Raw genomic sequence first — 19,904 nt, 5'->3', positions numbered from 1 at the left:
CAGACTAATCAAAGGAGCTCATTAGGCAGAAGGCAAGTGAATGTAATGCAAGACATTTGTTTAATTGTATTGTATTAAACAATACAAAAACTATAAAATCCACATTAGATTACATGACAACACAGGACCCAGTGCAGTCTGTATATTCTGATTATTAATCAGTCTTGTTGTATCGGCTTCTGGCAGATATTATTTGACTTGTGCTGTTTTGATCATTTATGACGATCCCTAAGCAGCCCAGACCACACTGAGCATGTGCACAGTCTTGGTCTTGCAAAGATGTATAACAAAGTTACAAGATGGTGCCCCCTGTGGCCAACTTTGAAAGCATAAATCATTTGTTTGATTAGACTTGTGGTGCAGTAAGTTCATGTTTATGTTTAGTATACAAAATACAGCATTTCTAGCCTTATTCTATTTTACTCTTTACTTTTTACATCTGCACTGAAATCAACCTCACGTCCTTCTTTTTGCTTTTCGCTACATATTGTTGGTGGAGGCCCTGTGGACAGATCACCTGGATAATAATATAAGAGCAGCCATAGGAGTGTGAGTTTAGAGCGGTCTCTATCGTTGGTTTGAGGTGATTTCAGTGTACACTGTATATATATATATATAATACACAAAAGCCATGAATATCTTGTAAATTATATCCTTATTAACGGTGAGTTCTGATGTCATCAGTTATAAACGGTGAGTTCTGATGTCATTTCAGTCACATGACGCACTGAAATTTGTGTATTATAATAAATAAAGTACCCCCAGTTGTAAAATATGAGGATATTAGAAGTTACCTCGGAGTTCCATGACCTGTATAAAAACACTCGGCCTTCGGCCTCGTGTTTTTATATGATCATGAAACTCCTCGGTAACTTATAATATCCTTATATTTTACAAGAGGGGGTACTTTATTCACTATATAAATATATTATAATACCTCAACAATTAAGATAAGGTCCTTTTGGTTTATTCCAGGCATTAGATTTGCAGTACCTGTTAAAATCCATCCTTTTTCTGTATTTGGTTTTTAAGAAATGAGAGAAGAAATTATTTTCCTGTAGAACGCCCACCCTCCCTTTATATTTTGTGCAATGCTCTGGGCCAGTTCTTTGCAGCCTCTCAGGCAGGTGGGAATAACCTGTCCATATCCAGAGTGTAAATGTGGCGATAATAGTTGTGCTACAAAGTGACCAATAGCATCTGTGCTGTTCACTACGATTGTACCTCCCCAAGGAAAATCCTCTTGGCTCCATGTTGCCACAGAATGTTTCTAATGTGTGGGGCAATTACTAATAATATGACTTTGGCCTTGTCAGGTAAGTCCCCCCCACTGTGACTTTATCATTTCAAGGAATAGTTCAGTGTGAAAAGAAAAACTGGGTAAATAAATAGGCTGTGCAAAATAAAAAATGTTTTTAATATAGTTAGTGAGGCAAAAATGTAATGTATAAAGGCTGGAGTGAACAGATGTCTAATAAAACAGCCAGAATCCAACTTCATGCTTTTCAGCTCTATAACTCTGAGTTAGTCAGTGACTATAAGGGGGGCCACATGGTACATTTCTGTTCAGTGAGTTTGTAATTGATCCTCAGCATTCAGCTCAGATTCAAAAGCAACAGTTATGTCCCATGTGACCTCCCCTCAAGTCTCTGATTGGTTACTGCCTTGTAGCCAGGGTAACCAGTCAGTGTAAACCAAGAGAGCTGAAAAGCAGGAAGTAGTGTCTGACAGACATCAATACATATACATCCAACCACTCCAGCCTTTATACATTACATTTTTGCCTAACTAACTATATTAGATACATTATTTATTTTGCACAGTCTATCGATTTACCCAGTTTTTATTTTTACACTGAACAATTCTTTGAATCATGTGCTCAGCCTGGGGGGATCATGTGTAAAGTCTGCAGGTGACACTGCCCCTAGTGGTGACAATAAGAAAACACTGGCAGTTAAATTTGCTTTTATGGGAAGATGTTACAGTGTTCTGATCCGAGTTTCCAGAGTCTATTGCTTCCCCCTCAGGCGCCTCACAAATGTAAACTGAAGGGTGAGATTAGGGGGTACATTCCTATAGGCTAAAGAGGCAACTGGGATTGCTTGTACTTGATCCCAACGAAGATATAATTAATCCTTATTGGAAGCAGAAACCAGCCTATTGGCTTTATTTAATGTTTATATGATTTTCTAGTAGACTTAAGGTATGAAGACCCACATTACACAAAGATCAGTTATCCAGAAAACCCAGGTCCCGAGCATTCTGGATAACAGGTCCCATACCTGTATTACAATTACTGCCGGCTTAGAGAACATTGTGTTACCCAAGGTGTATCTGTAATGGAAATGTGTTGTTTTTGAAGTACAACACCCCCAAATCCTGACATCCAGTCCCCATTATAAGTTCACTCCTTGCTATTTGTTTTATGGGGCCCTCATGCCTCAGTGTTGGATGTTTAAAGCAGAAAGGTGAGTTCCACCTGTGGCAGCTGCTTGATGAACTGGGTCAGTCCTAGGGAAATAGCAGTAGAGCTAATTAGGGCCTTATTGGGCCCCTCCGTTTGTAGTTACACCCCTGGTGATGGTCAAATCTGTCCCATTTTGCTTCGTGGAAAAATTTGAAAAAGGCATATTTTCAAATATATTCATTTATTTTCTAGACTTTTTTTTTTTTACTGCACAGGTATTGTAGTTCATTTCTGTGTATTTCCTTTATTTTTAGAAATCAAAAGTGTTATGTATTTCATGTGCAGCCCCAGAAAAATTTTCGAATGTGGCCCCGAGACGCCAAAAGGTTGGACACCCCTGCTGTAAATTATAATTCATAATGTACCCCCTAATTTATAGATATGTGATCACCTCGGAGTTATGCGGCCTCGTGCTTTTATATGGTCACATAACTCCTCTGTGACTTGTAATATCTTTATAAATTACAGTAGGGGGTACATTATCCACTATATAATATATTAGGGATGCACCGTATCCAGGATTCGGTTCGGGATTTGGCCTTTTTCAGCAGGATTTGGCCGAATCCTCCTGCCCAGCCGAACCAAATCCTAATTTGCATAAGCAAATTAAGGGCAGGGAGGGAAATCGCTTGACTTTGTTTTCGGTTCTCGGCCGAATCTTTCGCAACGGATTCGGAGTTTGGCTGAATCCAAAATAGTGGATTCGGTGCATCCCTATAATATATATATGTATATACATATGAAATATGCGTGTGTGTAAGTAAAAGACCAGTGTGGGCTGCTTTGGTTTTTTTGCCAGGGCTGCTTTTTACTCCCAGTCCGGCCCTGTCACTGGGGAGCAATGGGGCAGCATCAAAGGTGCAAGAGGAATAGAATCACAATCACATTTCAGCTTGAATTGTTATGGTCCAGTGTGAAAGACATAGATACACACATACATTATTTCCCTGGGCTGGACTTGCAGGTCTGTCATTCTAAGATTTTGGTTTTCAAAATGTGCTTTTTTTTTTTTTTTTCAGCGAAGCATTTTTATGATTTTGTATTAGGGTTGATACCTTTTCAATTGGGGGCGGGGCGAATGACAGGGGCAGGCCAGTGGTGTTGGGGACAGGGTGGATAATGGGGTTCAGGGCTGATGATGTGGCAATTGATTGGCTAATTGCCGTGTCATTAACTTCAATGTCCTGTCTGGATTTCCTAATTTGGAAGTACGGACAGACATCCAAAAACAGGGCTGTTTGGGAGAAATCCGGATAGATGGCAACCCTACACTGTAGGTGCTCTCATCATTTTCCCATTCCTTTTCTGTTTTCAGCCATATTAGCAGTTTTCAGCACTTTTTTACTGCTAGGCAGGGGTCACCTCAACAGCCAGGCCCGGATTTGTGGCGAGACCCCAGGCCTAGGGCAACAAAACGATAGGGACGGCATGCCATCCAGTCTCTTCCCTAAGGAGCACTGGGGACTCAAAGCTCAAATGCTTGAGAACGCGCTTGCTTGCGCTTGTGCGGGGAGGATCCAGGCTGGGTCAGCGCTAGGACCATGAGACGCACAAGAAGCAGCCGGCACTGCGGCCTTGGGGCGCCACCTCGCAAAGTCCGGGCCTGTCCACAGCTCTTTGGGAAGGTCCAGAGTGTCAGCCCCTCGGCACTTTCTATGCACCGCCAGAATTCCTTTAACCCTTGCAGTGCTGACTCTCAGTTGCCCAGGAAAAGCGCCAAACTCATGACGGACTTCTTGTCTTCACTTCAGAGCACAGAGAACAACAAGAAACACGAATAATATTTCTGGTCCTTCTCTCCCGTCGCGTTGAGTCTCTCAGGGATCCGGCAGAACCACTAGGAATAGAATGTAGTTCCTGGGCCGAGACCCAACAATGACTTTGTTCTGTGCCGCAGATAAGGGTGACCAATGGCACAAGCCTCTGGGACTGGGGATGAAGATACGGACGTCGGCCCGATAATTCTGTATCTCGTTATTTCTCAGTAGGACCCTGTGTCTGGTCCAAACCATGAAAACCCGAATTATGGCCCATAAGACCCATTATAGTCTGCCATGTCTTTAGGCTCTCAGCCTGTTGCATGTAGTTCAACAAGAACTGGCATTTTGGTCCTTTTAGAAATTCTTATTTTTCATTTGGGCTTAGATACCGCGCTGCAGGGAATGTTGGCGCTATATCAATGATAGTAAGATGATAACTGGCAGTTAGACAGGTGAAATAGAGTGAAAAGGTTGAACTTGATGGACGTGTGTCTACAATACTGTGTGTAACTTCAGGGAAATGGCCCCCAGCAGCCAATAATAATGTAACCAGTTAAATCAGAGAGCACAGATAGTGGCACACATAGTGTTAATAATTGGGCTGATTGTATGAAACTGACATTTGGGAAGGTCACAAGTCCCCCCCCCTCCCCTGTGTCACATGGACTGACCCAATCACTGGAGGGTTTGATGGGTTAATGTGAGGAATGTTCTGGCGCCACTAATTAACCCTAACGAGTAACACTAATGAAAGTACTGTAACTGTATTTTGTATAGAGATCACAAAATGCACAAAAATACTGTGACAATGATCTGGGTGAGACTTGACATTCTGGCTCCATGATGCACAGCCGCATGCAGAGCATTTCTACTTCTGATAATAAATTATAATAACAACTTCGGCTCTTTCTATTGGTCTCCCGGGCGCGTGGGGTGGAGCTCCTCCTGCCCCGGGTTATTTGCAGGATGGGTCTGGGGCAGATTTGCATTTAGTCAATCAGGCCAATTAAAGGAGCTCAAAGGCTAATTAAAGGAGCTCATTAGGCAGAAGGCAAGTTAATGTAATGCAAGACATTTGTTTAACTGTATTGTATTAAACAATAGAAAAACTATAAAATCCACATTAGATTACATGACAACACAGGAGCCAGTGCAGTCTGTATATTCTGATTATTAATCAGTCTTGCTGTATCGGCTTCTGGCAGATATTATTTGACTTGTGCTGTTTTGATCATTTATGACGATCCCTAAGCAGCACAGACCTCACTGAGCATGTGCACAGTCTTGGTCTTGCAAAGATGTATAACAAAGTTACAAGATGGTGACCCCCTGTGGCCAACTTTGAAAGCATAAATCATTTGTTTGATTAGGCTTGTGGTGCAGTAAGTTCATGTTTATGTTTAGTATACAAAATACAGCATTTCTAGCCTTATTCTATTTTACTCTTTACTTTTTACATCTGCACTGAAATCAACCTCACGTCCTTCTTTTTGCTTTTGGCTACATATTGTTGGTGGAGGCCCTGTGGACAGATCACCTGCATAATAATAATATAAGAGCAGCCATAGGAGTGTGAGTTTAGAGCGGTCTCTATCGTTGGTTTGAGGTGATTTCAGTGTACACTGTATATATATATATATATATATATATATATATATATATATATTATAATTCCTCAACAATTAAGATAAGGTCCTTTTGGTTTATTCCAGGCATTAGATTTGCAGTACCTGTTAAAATCCATCATTTTTCTGTATTTGGTTTTTAAAAAATGAGAGAAGAAATTATTTTCCTGTAGAACGCCCACCCTCCCTTTATATTTTGTGCAATGCTCTGGGCCAGTTCTTTGCAGCCTCTCAGGCAGGTGGGAATAACCTGTCCATATCCAGAGTGTAAATGTGGCGATAATAGTTGTGCTACAAAGTGACCAATAGCATCTGTGCTGTTCACTACGATTGTACCTCCCCAAGGAAAATCCTCTTGGCTCCATGTTGCCACAGAATGTTTCTAATGTGTGGGGCAATTACTAATAATATGACTTTGGCCTTGTCAGGTAAGTCCCCCCCACTGTGACTTTATCATTTCAAGGAATAGTTCAGTGTGAAAAGAAAAACTGGGTAAATAAATAGGCTGTGCAAAATAAAAAATGTTTTTAATATAGTTAGTGAGGCAAAAATGTAATGTATAAAGGCTGGAGTGAACAGATGTCTAATAAAACAGCCAGAATCCAACTTCATGCTTTTCAGCTCTATAACTCTGAGTTAGTCAGTGACTATAAGGGGGGCCACATGGTACATTTCTGTTCAGTGAGTTTGTAATTGATCCTCAGCATTCAGCTCAGATTCAAAAGCAACAGTTATGTCCCATGTGACCTCCCCTCAAGTCTCTGATTGGTTACTGCCTGGTAACCAGGGTAACCAGTCAGTGTAAACCAAGAGAGCTGAAAAGCAGGAAGTAGTGTCTGACTGACATCAATACATATACATCCAACCACTCCAGCCTTTATACATTACATTTTTGCCTAACTAACTATATTAGATACATTATTTATTTTGCACAGTCTATTTATTTACCCAAGACAAAAAGGAACACCAAGAGCCCCAATAGTGTAATATGTTTTTACAAGGAGTAATGGTAGAGTAAACAAGTTAATACTCACACACCAGGGTTACCAATAGGCAACCACTGTATAGGCAGGTGGGGAGATTATCCTGACCCCACTCAGGAATAAGACGTCGCTCTCTGTAGAAGAAGAAAAAGGGGATGATACCCCTCCACTCGGGGTGGACTCGATATAGTAGTAAGACAAAACAGAGGCGCCAAAAGGATAAAATTAGCTAAAAACACTTAAAAACCCAATGGGTAATTCAGAGGAGGTAATAGTGGACTTACCTCCTCCAATCAGACACCAACGAAAGTGGTAATTTTCAGTAATAGTTTATTCACAAAACAGTATTGCAACGCGTTTCACAGGCATTTCCTGGTTCATCAGGCAATATGGAACGACAGTGTCTTTGTATAAACACACCAGGCGCCTCTGTTTTGTCTTACTACTATTTATTTACCCAGTTTTTATTTTTACACTGAACAATTCCTTGAATCATGTGCTCAGCCTGGGGGGATCATGTGTAAAGTCTGCAGGTGACACTGCCCCTAGTGGTGACAATAAGGAAACACTGGCAGTTAAATTTGCTTTTATGGGAAGATGTTACAGTGTTCTGATCCGAGTTTCCAGAGTCTATTGCTTCCCCCTCAGGGGCCTCACAAATGTAAACTGAAGGGTGAGATTAGGGGGTACATTCCTATAGGCTAAAGAGGCAACTGGGATTGCTTGTACTTGATCCCAACGAAGATATAATTAATCCTTATTGGAAGCAAAACCAGCCTATTGGCTTTATTTAATGTTTATATGATTTTCTAGTAGACTTAAGGTATGAAGACCCAAATTACGGAAAGATCAGGCATCCGGAAAACCCCAGGTCCCTAGCATTCTGGATAACAGGTCCCATACCTGTATTACAATTACTGCCTGCTTAGAGAACATTGTGTTACCCAAGGTGTATCTGTAATGGAAATGTGTTGTTTTTGAAGTACAACACCCCCAAATCCTGACATCCAGTCCCCATTATAAGTTCACTCCTTGCTATTTGTTTTATGGGGCCCTCATGCCTCAATGTTGGATGTTTAAAGCAGAAAGGTGAGTTCCACCTGTGGCAGCTGCTTGATGAACTGGGTCAGTCCTAGGGAAATAGCAGTAGAGCTAATTAGGGCCTTATTGGGCCCCTTCGTTTGTATTTACACCCCTGATGATGGTCAAATTTGTCCCATTTTGCTTCGTGGAAAAATTTGCAAAATTTGAAAAAGGCATATTTTCAAATATATTCATTTATTTTCTAGACTTTTTTTTTTACTGCACAGGTATTGTAGTTCATTTCTGTGTATTTCCTTTATTTTTAGAAATCAAAAGTGTTATGTATTTCATGTGCGGCCCAAGAAAAATTTTCGAATGTGGCCCCGGGAAGCCAAAAGGTTGGACACCCCTGCTGTAAATTATAATTCATAATGTACCCCCTAATTTATAGATATGTGATCACATTGGAGTTATGCGGCCTCGTGTTTTTATATGGTCACATAACTCCTCTGTGACTTGTGATATCTTTATAAATTACAGTAGGGGGTACATTATCCACTATATAATATATTAGGGATGCACCGTATCCAGGATTCGGAATTCGGCCTTTTTCAGCAGGATTTGGCCGAATCCTTCTGCCCAGCCAAACCTTTGTTTTCCCCTTTCTACCCCTAATTTGCATATGCAAATTAGGATTCGGTTCTCGTCCGAATCTTTCGCGACTGATTCGGGGTTCGGTGCATCCCTATAATATATATATCTATATATACATATGAAATATGCGTGTGTGTAAGTAAAAGACCAGTGTGGGCTGCTTTGGTTTTTTTGCCAGGGCTGCTTTTTACTCCCAGTCCGGCCCTGTCACTGGGGAGCAATGGGGCAGCATCAAAGGTGCAAGAGGAATAGAATCACAATCACATTTGAGCTTGAATTGTTATGGTCCAGTGTGAAAGACATAGATACACACATACATTATTTCCCTGGGCTGGACTTGCAGGTCTGTCATTGTAAGATTTTGGTTTTCAAAATGTGCTTTTTTTTTTTTTTTTGTCAGCGAAGCATTTTTATGATTTTGTATTAGGGTTGATACCTTTTCAATTGGGGGCGGGCGAATGACAGGGGCGGGCCAGTGGTGTTGGGGACAGGGTGGATAATGGGGTTCAGGGCTGATGATGTGGCGATTGATTGGCTAATTGCCGTGTCATTAACTTCAATGTCCTGTCTGGATTTCCTAATTTGGAAGTACGGACAGACCATCCAAAAACAGGGCTGTTTGGGAGAAATCCGGATAGATGGCAACCCTACACTGTAGGTGCTCTCATCATTTTCCCATTCCTTTTCTGTTTTCAGCCATATTAGCAGTTTTCAGCACTTTTATACTGCTAGGCAGGGGTCACCTCAACAGCCAGGCCCGGATTTGTGGCGAGACCCCAGGCCTAGGGCAACAAAATGATAGGGGCGGCATGCCATCCAGTCTCTTTCCTAAGGAGCACTGGGGACTCAAAGCTCAAATGCTTGAGAATGCGCTTGCTTGCGCTTGTGCGGGGAGGATCCAGGCTGGGTCAGCGCTAGGACCATGAGACGCACAAGAAGCAGCCGGCACTGCGGCCTTGGGGCGCCACCTCGCAAAGTCCGGGCCTGTCCACAGCTCTTTGGGAAGGTCCAGAGTGTCAGCCCCTTGGCACTTTCTATGCACCGCCAGAATTCCTTTAACCCTTGCAGTGCTGACTCTCAGTTGCACCAAAGCCTAATACTAGCAGTCTAAAAATGCAAATATCTCAGAAACGAATAAAAAAGTGATTGAAAAATTGCAAGAGTGATCAGGGAAGCAGCTTGAGTTAGCTTACAACAATTCATTGTTTGGGGTTAATAATAGATTGTCCCCTACCATCACCCCTCCCCAATAAAGTCAGTTATAATAAATCATTAAAATATAATTTGCCTGACATGCCCTGTGGATCGGGAATCGATGAGAGGCCAGAGGAGGGAAAGCCAGGAGTATTTCTGCACTGTGTGGCCTTTGCAAAGCAATAGTCTCTGCTCCAAGCGCCAGACTGAGAATCTGCCAGTCGCTATTTTCCAGCAGCAGCCAAAACGCCCGGTGCTCCATAAGCCTTAGGGTAGGGGCACACTGGGCATTCGGGGAGATTTAGTCACCTGGCGACTAATCGCCTCGTCTTTGCGATGATCAATCTCCACGAACACCTTCCCTCTGTCTTGCGCCGGCTGTAATGAACAGTTGCTTGCGGCATGGCACACACATCGCTTTGTATTCTGAAGTTGCCCGAAGTTGTCCCTACCCTTAACCTTCCAGTGATTTGCGTGAACAGGACTGTGAGATGCCAAGCAAATTGCAATCTCTTTCTAATACTGAGCCAGGGACTCGTCCAATTGTCATTTGCATTTAAGATTAGGTTTGTATTTTGATCCAGACAGGTGGTAACCCCAATTCCTTTCTCGTGTTGCTATGCTCTGTGTGCCCGGATACAGCTGCCTCTGCATTTGATATTTATCTAACGGTTTTCTAATAATTTTATACATAAGAGCCCCATATAGCCAATATTCACTGTTACCTACACTCACGCCAACACCGACTGCGCTCCAAATAGTGCGGCACTTGGGAAAAGTTCTAGAGTTTTTTGGGGCCCCATTCTACTTTAATGGCCCGTAGGGTTACACCACCGTTAGTCTCAGCAATCACCAGGCATGGGGGGGGGGAGTGTTTATAGGGCAGGGGGTTTAGGGGCAAAACACTTTAGGGAGGGGAGCTCAGCAACAAATTCTACATTTTTTACTTGCCCCTAATTCTCTCTCCATATTGTTTGACCTCGTAATGTAAATGGGAAAATAAATTGGTCAGAAAGCTCATATATATCAGCTCCTAGTGTTAAAGTTAATAGCAGACCGATTGCAAAATTACTTTTTTGGGGGGTTCCGTGCTGAACCAAAAGTCAGGTGACTATGAACAGAATTTTGTTGTATTCCTTGTGTTTTGGTTTGATCAGCATCACAGGCCACAATATGGCATTGGGACACAAAGAAAGCCGCCAGTTAGATATTCCTGCCCCAGCTACAGGGGTAAAGAGCCAATCATTAGCTCTATCAGCCACACGTATGTAGGTAGGTGGCTCCCAGGCTGGGCAACTTAAAGAATATAGACCCATCTTAGACCCAAGACACATGGAGTAAAATTTGTAGGTTTCCCCTTTCAAGTGATTCCCGTGTGTCACTGCCTATGGCCTTAAAGGGAAAGTTCACCATTAAACATGATTTTAGATGGTTGTACATTGACTTATTCTAAGTAGCTGTGTATTTTTTATGGTTTCAAATAATTAACCTTCCTACTCTGCCTCTTTATGCCCAGTCACTAATAAAGCTCACTCATTTTATAATTTTATATTTTTTAATTGCTTATATTTATAGTCAATGCTTTTGATACTTTTTAATTCTTGGGTGGCAAAAAGGTAGCTAAGAGTCTTCAGACCCTCCTTTGCCACAGGGCTAGAGAAGGTCCCTTTATCCTGATCCAGAAGGTCCATCAGGGCAAGGATCTTCAGAGCCTCCTTTGCCTCAAGCTGAAAGCTTCATCTTTGTGCTAAATCCTCCTCCTCCTTCCTCCTCCTCCTCCTTCCTCCTTCTCCTCTTCATCCTCCTCAGTTCCTCCTTGGTCCAGGATTTGGGTTCTGGAAGTTCTTTCTGGTTCTATCGCTTCACATGAAAAATGCGAGGGGCAAGAATCTGAGGGAAGAAACAATCAGCAATGGATTAAGAAAATTTGTGGCAGAGACAAATGCCATTCTCTTATGTGCTATAATGTAATCTTATTCTACATCTCATCCTCCCCTTTTAGACAACTTACTATTATAACAGTGTCCCTTTAAGGGTAGAACCTTATTGTAAATAGCATGTGTCACTTACCATCAGCTGCAGCTTCAGCCAAATCTCGCTGTTATTTACTGTGGACTCAAGAGGGAACCAGCCCTCCATGGTCATATCCTTGGCAGCCATGAGTGTTGATAGGGAAACAGAGATGTGTCCCAGAACCTTGTTGCGCTGATTTAGTACCTGTGAAAAGAACACGTATAAGTGACCCAGTAAGGAAGGAGACAGAGAAACACAAAACCAGCACACAAGGTGCAAAGCCCCAATCTAGATCTGCAGGAGTAAAGGATCCAATAAGGGAAGGACATTTATACTCACATTTAGTTGCATTCTCTCGCCGCGTGGGTCCTTTATGAGGAATTGTAACCTCTCCTTCCACTCTGGCTCTCCGGAATTTATTTGGGCCTGGAAAAAGAACAATTAGAGATATTCTAAATGAGAACTGGATCTGTCTGCTAATTATTATTGGTGATTTAATGCTTTAATCAGTGTTATTGTTTAATCAGGTATTGCCCATTGCCAATCAGCTAACAACAGTATGTCACTGCTTTACTGTCTATGGTGCACTAAGTGATCATTCCAAATAAATGCCCCTACCCCTCACCCCATTATTTATGTGAAAACAAACAAACTTGAGACCAAACCCTTGTGTGGTTGGACACTGTTATGTGCGACTTACCCCCGTCCTCTTGACTGTATCTGTCACTGACACTTCCACGGTGGCCAGTGGGTTTAATTTGCATTTCTTCGGCTGTTAGAGAAGAACAGATGTGATTAATAAGGTGAATAATACAGGAGAGATTCATATAAGAAGATTTACACTATTATGTGCCCAAGAGAGAGGCATCACTTGTGACTCACCCGTATCACTGGCAGACCCCTGGCTTTTTGGATGACGGTGTAAAGGGCAACTGATGACAACTCCTCACTCTTAGGGGGCCGCGGCCTTTTGTTCAGATTTAACACCTGGAAACCAAACAAAGTAGATGGATTAAAGGGCAAAAGAGCCCAACCTTTCCCCATGCAGTCAGATAAGAAGGAACAGAGACTTTACCTTCTCCAGCTTGTCACGGTCTGAAAAGAGTTTGAGAGTTTCCACCTTGATATGGAGCTCCCCAGACTTCACATTGTCCAACCGGATCCACTGCAGGGGGAGAGAAGCACAAGTTCCATCAGATACAGGGGAAATCACTGAATGATTATTACACTATATCAGCATGGGAGGCGGCTGCATTCACTTACCTTATCAATGAATTTCTTCTTTAGCACATGTGGAACTGCAATTTTACAGCTGGACATTGGGGAAGAGAAAAGGAAAATCAGTATATGTATTAAAGATGAAATAAAGATAAAATAAATGGAAGCCCAGACCCTGATACAAAGAGAAATACTCACCTGCCCAGTGAATCATCTCTCTGAACATTTTTGTCCAGAACCTCAAATTCAATCTCCTGCCCTGGTAAATCTGAAAATAATATCTGGGGATAAAACATACAATGAGGTGACATTAGATACGGGAATATCTGCTGCATGTGGCACACGTCTATTCACACCTATAAAATACACAAAATAAACTGGGACCACTTTAATCAAGGGTCGAAATTTCAATTCTTCTACTTCGAATTCATAAAGACCAACCGAAATTAAGTCAAAGGTTTTTTTTTTTGGCCTAATTAGGTCTGTTTTCATATGAATAGGTCTGTATTCGGGGAATTCAAATCGTACGATCAAATTCAGATCAAAGTTTTCCCCCAAAAAAACTTTCATTTTTCAAAGTCCACAAATTGACTCCAAATAGGTTCTAGGAGGTCCCTCATAGGCTAAAACAGTAATTCGGCAGGTTTTAGATGGCAAAAGATTGAAGTCACATGATAAATTTAGATATTCAAATTTTCCAATTTTTTTCAAATTCAAATTGAATTTGGGCGATTCCCTAGTCGAAGTACACACAAAATAGCTCGAAATTGAAATTTTTTGAATTCAAAAATTCACCTCAACCTTTGATAAATCTTCCCTTAAATGTGGGTTTATTTGGATGTAAATCCTGGGGGGGATGCGGTACCTCAAATGTCTGGTTCCACTGCGGGTTGAGGTTCTTAGATATGACCCTGGTTTTCCCAACTGTGCCTCCTCCGCGCACAACTACAAAAGGGTCTGATTTCTTGGAGAAGAAGTCGTTTGCAACGAGATTTCTTGCTTCTAATACATGAATCCGAAGTGCGTTCTGCAAGTAAAACAAAATGTCAGACTATAGAATATAAACTCAGTGGGAACAGTCACTTCCCATAGACTTTGAATGCAACTCTCCCCCCACATCTCTGTACACAGGGTCGGACTGGCCCGGTGGGACACTGGGAAAAAACCCGGTGGGTCCCAGCCCTCATGGGCCCCTGCTGGACCAGACCCCCTCTCCCGATCTCCTGCGCAGCTCTTTTTGTGCATACGTGCGGCGCAGCTCCTTTTGTGCATGTGTGTGGAGCAGCTCCTTTTGTGCATCTATGGTGCAGCTCCTTTTGCGCATGTGCGGCGTAGTGGTAGGGGTCCGGAGGGGGCCCTGGACAATCCGACCAGTCTGTACAGGGAAACAGAGGGGGACAGGAGCCCACAGTCGTGAAAGAGAAATACTGGTTCTTACCCAGGGATCCGCGAAGGGCAGATTTTTCATGTCAAAGTTGGCTGCCAGGGGCTGAGTGAAAAATTTTGGCGCAACCATGAAGTTGGCAATTTGATCCACAATCATTCTTTCTGTCATGGTGCTGCAGGAGGCAGAGAGAGAAGGGCATTAATAAGTGAATCATTGTACAATGGGAGGGAAATATAAGAGGAGGGATAAAGGACAATGATTTTGGGACTAAAGACTAAAGTGTGGGAAAGGACGGGCAGAGAATCACTAGTATATAAATATATATAAATCTAGTCACTTACTGAAGACCGGGAATATTAAGCAGGTTGGTGAGTCCTGTCCACTGTAGATGTAACACCTGCAAAAAAAAAGGAAGATCGATGGTGTAAGGGTTAATAAGAAAATAGAATATCTCGGAGATACTAATTGTATTTATAGAGAAATATATATATTTATAGCTGCACGAAGCAACTCCTTATAATACGGACTCACCGGCCGCCGAGGGAAGTAAATGTTCACGGCTTCAGTAAAGGGCACGTCTGGTATCAGCGGAGCCAGAATTATTCGTAATGTTCCCTCCAGCTGTCAGAGGAGAAATGACATTGATTATATGTTCAAGGGCAACACATGGGCACATGTAGAAGGTCAGTATGAGGGTCACTTACCTTCACAGACTTCACTCCGGCCATGATAGTCTTAGATATTCCAACATTAACCATCACCGCTGCGTTGAGACTGTAAATGAGGAGCAAACGGTCAGTGAGTGGGAAGGAAGATTAAAGAGAGGCTTATACACAGGTTGGGAAGGAGACAATATTGACCTGATTTTGAGATCCAGGAGAATCTGCTTCTTCTCTGGATCAGACTGAACTCTCATGTGAGTCACCTGTGGAGCCTGTGGAACAGTCACACAATGGGTTACAATGGGTCTGATGGGAAATCACTGAGCAACATGAGAGACAATTAAATACACGGGACACTTACCTTATTGCCAAAATCAATATCAAAGAAGTGAAAATTGGTTAAATATTTAAATCGGGATCTGATCAGCGGCTGAATTCTCCATCTTAGAAATTTCTCCAGATATTTTGTTATGTACGGCCACGAATTGTTCACTAACTGCCCGGGATGAAAAGAACAGAAGTGGCTAACGTTAGTGTAAGGCAAGAATTCAGCAGCTCACTCCTACTCACACTCACTAACACACTCACTCACTGACACACACACACTGACACACTCACTGACACACTCACTGACACACACACACACTGACACACACACATACCCACGCACACACACAGACACACTGATACTCAATGACACTCACACTGACACAAAGACACTGACATATACACAGACACACATCACACACTCACTGACACACAGAGACACACACGGACACACACACTCATGCTGACACACACTCACTGACACACACACTGACCCACACAGTGAGATACACAGACACACTCACTGACACACACCACTGACACACACACTGACAGACATACACACTGACACACAGACACACACTCACTGATACACACACTCACTGACACACACACAGACACACATGTAGATCCAGTTAAAGAGTGCCGGTATATCACTTACCACTTGCAGGTACCGGAGTCTCTCAAACTCTCGGTCAGTGACCTGCAAACGAGAGGCACAAGCAAATTAGGTTTCTAATAAAATAATGTAAAGAATCACATGTGACCCTCATTTCTAAATAAAGTGATGAATTAAAGGGAAACTCCACCTAAAACAGTTTTTGCATCATTAGAGAAAATGTCGTTCTGAGGAAGATCCCAATTTACAGTCACTAAAAATCTTCATTAGGTTCAAAGTTTCATGTAAAAGTCTGTTTGTCCCTTTCTGATCTCTGGCTCTCACTTGGGGGTACCGAACATTTGGCTCAACAAGTGCTAAACCACTTTACTTCTCCTTTAACACATTGCAACATTATATTTGTAAAGAAGAACGTTCATAAACAGTTGAGTTTTTGTAAAGTGAGAGGAGGAGGGAGAAGTAACTAAGTCTATGGCATTTTACTGGATACAACCAGGGCTGGCCTGATGAGCTCACAATTCCCAGTTAATATATATATATATATACACACACATGTACATGACAAGGCCCAGTATATTTGCTATTTATACTCTCTACCAAAGGAACTTTATCAACATTTGGCCTCTCTAAAACCCAACTGACCAGAAATCTCAACCCAACGGCCACACAATATGTCTGCTCTTAAATCAAAGCTTTTGGGACGGCAGCTTCTCAAATGATAAATTGAATAAATGAGAATCTGCAGTTGTAAAATGGAATGAATTTCCATTGCTAATGCCTGTATTGTGTTATCAGTAATGGGGTGAGACTTACCTTGTGTGGGACCTTTGCCTGTTCCTTGGCTTTGTCCTGACACTTTATTGCTGATGGCTCAGTACTTGGCTTCCAGCATCTGTACAAGATCCACATCACTATTCCTATAATTATATAAAAAAAGCTGACGTCCAAAACTCCCGCAGAGAAGCCTAATAATAGGGTAATGATCCATTTTGTATATGAAAAATTATTTAAAAATATATTTTGATCGGTCATTTTTCAAAAAATTGAGTCAAAAGAACAAGGAATAAAGAGCAAGCTCCTTCCTCCTCGAACTCCTAACTCAGAATGACTGCAAACACCTGACAGCTGTTGAAGCCTGTTTTCATCATTATGACCTCACAATGGTGTTGCCATGGTTACAGAGTCAGCAGATCAAATTACCCATTGTTAGGTCATCCCAAGCGATGATGTCATAATGGATGCAGTTCTCACAGGGAGACAATGCAAAACAAACTGATGACATCATAATGCCTCCTGCAAACTCAAACTGATGACATCATAATGCCTCCTGGAAACTCAATAGCAGCATATATTATCTGTAATATGATTTTGCCCTGATCTGAGGAATTTTTTTTTTTTTTTTTTTAAATCTCAAAAATGCAAATAAAATAAATTCAGCAACTAAAACCTGGTGAATGTCTATATAAGTCAATGAACGTTTATTTTCAATATTCCCACTATTTTATAGTTCAAACATTTGAGATTTTTTTTTTAAATGAACGTAATAATGAAAGTTACACAGAATATATGAATATAGTTGCACAAGGGGTGACATTACTCAGGTCCCATCACAATGACAATACTGACTCATTTCAGTTGCCGTGGAAACAATCTCCACGAACAACTTCTTTCTGTCTTGCGCCGGCTGTAATGAAAAGTCGCCTGCGGCATGGCACACGCATCGCTTTGTATTCCGAAGTCGCCCGAAGTCGCCCCTACCCTTAACCTTCCAGTGATTTGCGTGAACAGGACTGTGAGATGCCAAGCAAATCGCAATCTCTTTCTAATACTGAGCCAGGGACTCGTCCAATTGTCATTTGCATTTAAGATTAGGTTAGTATTTTGATCCAGACAGGTGGTAACCCCAATTCTTTTCTCGTGTTGCTATACTCTGTGTGCCCGGATACAGCTGCCTCTGCATTTGATATTTATCTAACGGTTTTCTAATAATTTTATACATAAGAGCCCCATATAGCCAATATTCACTGTTACCTACACTCACGCCAACACCGACTGTGCCCCAAGCACAAATAGTGCAGCACTTGGGAAAAGTTCTAGAGTTTTTTTAATTGGGGCCCCATTCTACTTTAATGGCCCGTAGGGTTACACCACCATTAGTCTCAGCAATCACCAGGCATGGGGGGGGATGTTTATAGGGCAGGGGGTTTAGTGGCAAAACACTTTAGGGAGGGGAGCTCAGCAACAAATTCTACATTTTTTACTTGCCTCTAATTCTCTCTGGTCTGAAAGCTCATATATATCAGCTCTTAGTGTTAAAGTTAAAAGCAGACCCACTGCAAAATTACTTTTTCGGGGGGTTTCGTGCTGAACCGAAAGTCAGGTGACTATGAACAGAATTTTGTTCTATTCCTTGTGTTTTGGTTTGATCAGCATCACAAGCCACAATATGGCATTGGGACACAAAGAAAGCTGCCAGTTAGATATTCCTGCCCCAGCTACAGGGGTAAAGAGCCAATCATTAGCTCTATCAGCCACACGTGTGTAGGTAGGTGGCTCCCAGACTGGGCAACTTAAAGAATATAGACCCATCTTAGACCCAAGACACATGGAGTAAAATGTGTAGGTTTCCCCTTTTAAGTGATTCCCGTGTGTCACTGCCTATGGCCTTAAAGGGAAAGTTCACCATTAAACATGATTTTAGAAGGTTGTACATTGACTTATTCTAAGTAGCTGTGTATTTTTTATGGTTTCAAATAATTAACCTTCCTACTCTGCCTCTTTATGCCCAGTCACTAATAAAGCTCACTCATTTTATAATTTTATTTTTTTTATTGCTTATATTTATAGTCAATGCCTCTACTTTTTAATTCTTGGGTGGCAAAAAGGTAGCTAAGAGTCTTCGGACCCTCCTTTGCCACAGGGCTAAGGAAGGTCCCTTTATCCTGATCCAGAAGGTCCATCAGGGCAAGGATCTTCAGAGCCTCCTTTGCCTCAAGCTGAAAGCTTCATCTTTGTGCTAAATCCTCCTCCTGCTCCTCCTCCTCCTCCTTCCTCCTCCTCCTCTTCATCCTCCTCAGTTCCTCCTTGGTCCAGGATTTGGGTTCTGGAAGTTCTTTCTGGTTCTATCGCTTCACATGAAAAATGCGAGGGGCAAGAATCTGAGGGAAGAAACAATCAGCAATGGATTAAGAAAACTTGTGGCAGAGACAAATGCCATTCTCTTATGTGCTATAATGTAATCTTATTCTACATCTCATCCTCCCCTTTTAGACAACTTACTATTATAACAGTGTCCCTTTAAGGGTAGAACCTTATTGTAAATAGCATGTGTCACTTACCATCAGCTGCAGCTTCAGCCAAATCTCGCTGTTATTTACTGTGGACTCAAGAGGGAACCAGCCCTCCATGGTCATATCCTTGGCAGCCATGAGTGTTGATAGGGAAACAGAGATGTGTCCCAGAACCTTGTTGCGCTGATTTAGAACCTGTGAAAAGAACACGTATAAGTGACCCAGTAAGGAAGGAGACAGAGAAACACAAAACCAGCACACAAGGTGCAAAGCCCCAATCTAGATCTGCAGGAGTAAAGGATCCAATAAGGGAAGGACATTTATACTCACATTTAGTTGCATTCTCTCGCCGCGTGGGTCCTTTATGAGGAATTGTAACCTCTCCTTCCACTCTGGCTCTCCGGAATTTATTTGGGCCTGGAAAAAGAACAATTAGAGATATTCTAAATGAGAACTGGTTCTGTCTGCTAATTATTATTGGTGATTTAATGCTTTAATCAGTGTTATTGTTTAATCAGGTATTGCCCATTGCCAATCAGCTAACAACAGTATGTCACTGCTTTACTGTCTATGGTGCACTAAGTGATCATTCCAAATAAATGCCCCTACCCCTCACCCCATTATTTATGTGAAAACAAACAAACTTGAGACCAAACCCTTGTGTGGTTGGACACTGTTATGT

The 19,904-nt window shown here is 42.0% G+C and overlaps 1 protein-coding gene across 1 annotated transcript; it reads right to left on the bottom strand.

Moving 5' to 3' along the window:
- Positions 1-10,526: 10,526 nt before the first annotated feature.
- LOC121393387 (extended synaptotagmin-1-like) lies at positions 10,527-17,048 on the bottom strand. Its single transcript, XM_041561841.1, has 17 exons — positions 16,746-17,048; positions 15,975-16,016; positions 15,348-15,482; positions 15,185-15,258; positions 15,029-15,098; positions 14,856-14,945; positions 14,666-14,721; positions 14,376-14,496; positions 13,803-13,964; positions 13,136-13,218; positions 12,983-13,031; positions 12,795-12,884; positions 12,602-12,706; positions 12,420-12,491; positions 12,059-12,145; positions 11,777-11,923; positions 10,527-11,596 (listed from the first exon to the last, which is right to left on the bottom strand). The coding sequence occupies exons 1-17, from the start codon at positions 16,962-16,964 to the stop codon at positions 11,561-11,563; spliced, it is 1,638 nt and encodes a 545-aa protein (XP_041417775.1). The 5' UTR covers positions 16,965-17,048; the 3' UTR covers positions 10,527-11,560.
- Positions 17,049-19,904: the final 2,856 nt, after the last annotated feature.

Source organism: Xenopus laevis, chromosome 4S (genome assembly GCF_017654675.1).
Source record: "Xenopus laevis strain J_2021 chromosome 4S, Xenopus_laevis_v10.1, whole genome shotgun sequence".
Taxonomy (NCBI): domain Eukaryota; kingdom Metazoa; phylum Chordata; class Amphibia; order Anura; family Pipidae; genus Xenopus; species Xenopus laevis.
This window is presented reverse-complemented; position numbering and strand designations above follow the sequence as displayed.

What these genes read in the sequence shown, in the direction of transcription:
- LOC121393387 (XM_041561841.1), bottom strand. Translation starts at nt 16,964, where the DNA reads ATGACCGATCAAAATATATTTTTAAATAATTTTTCATATACAAAATGG. An exon ending in TTTACTTCCCTCGGCGGCCG is followed by an intron (nt 14,722 to 14,855) that starts GTGAGTCCGTAT and finishes TTTTTTTTGCAG; the next exon opens with GTGTTACATCTACAGTGGAC. An exon ending in AGTGGAACCAGACATTTGAG is followed by an intron (nt 13,219 to 13,802) that starts GTACCGCATCCC and finishes TTTTATCCCCAG; the next exon opens with ATATTATTTTCAGATTTACC.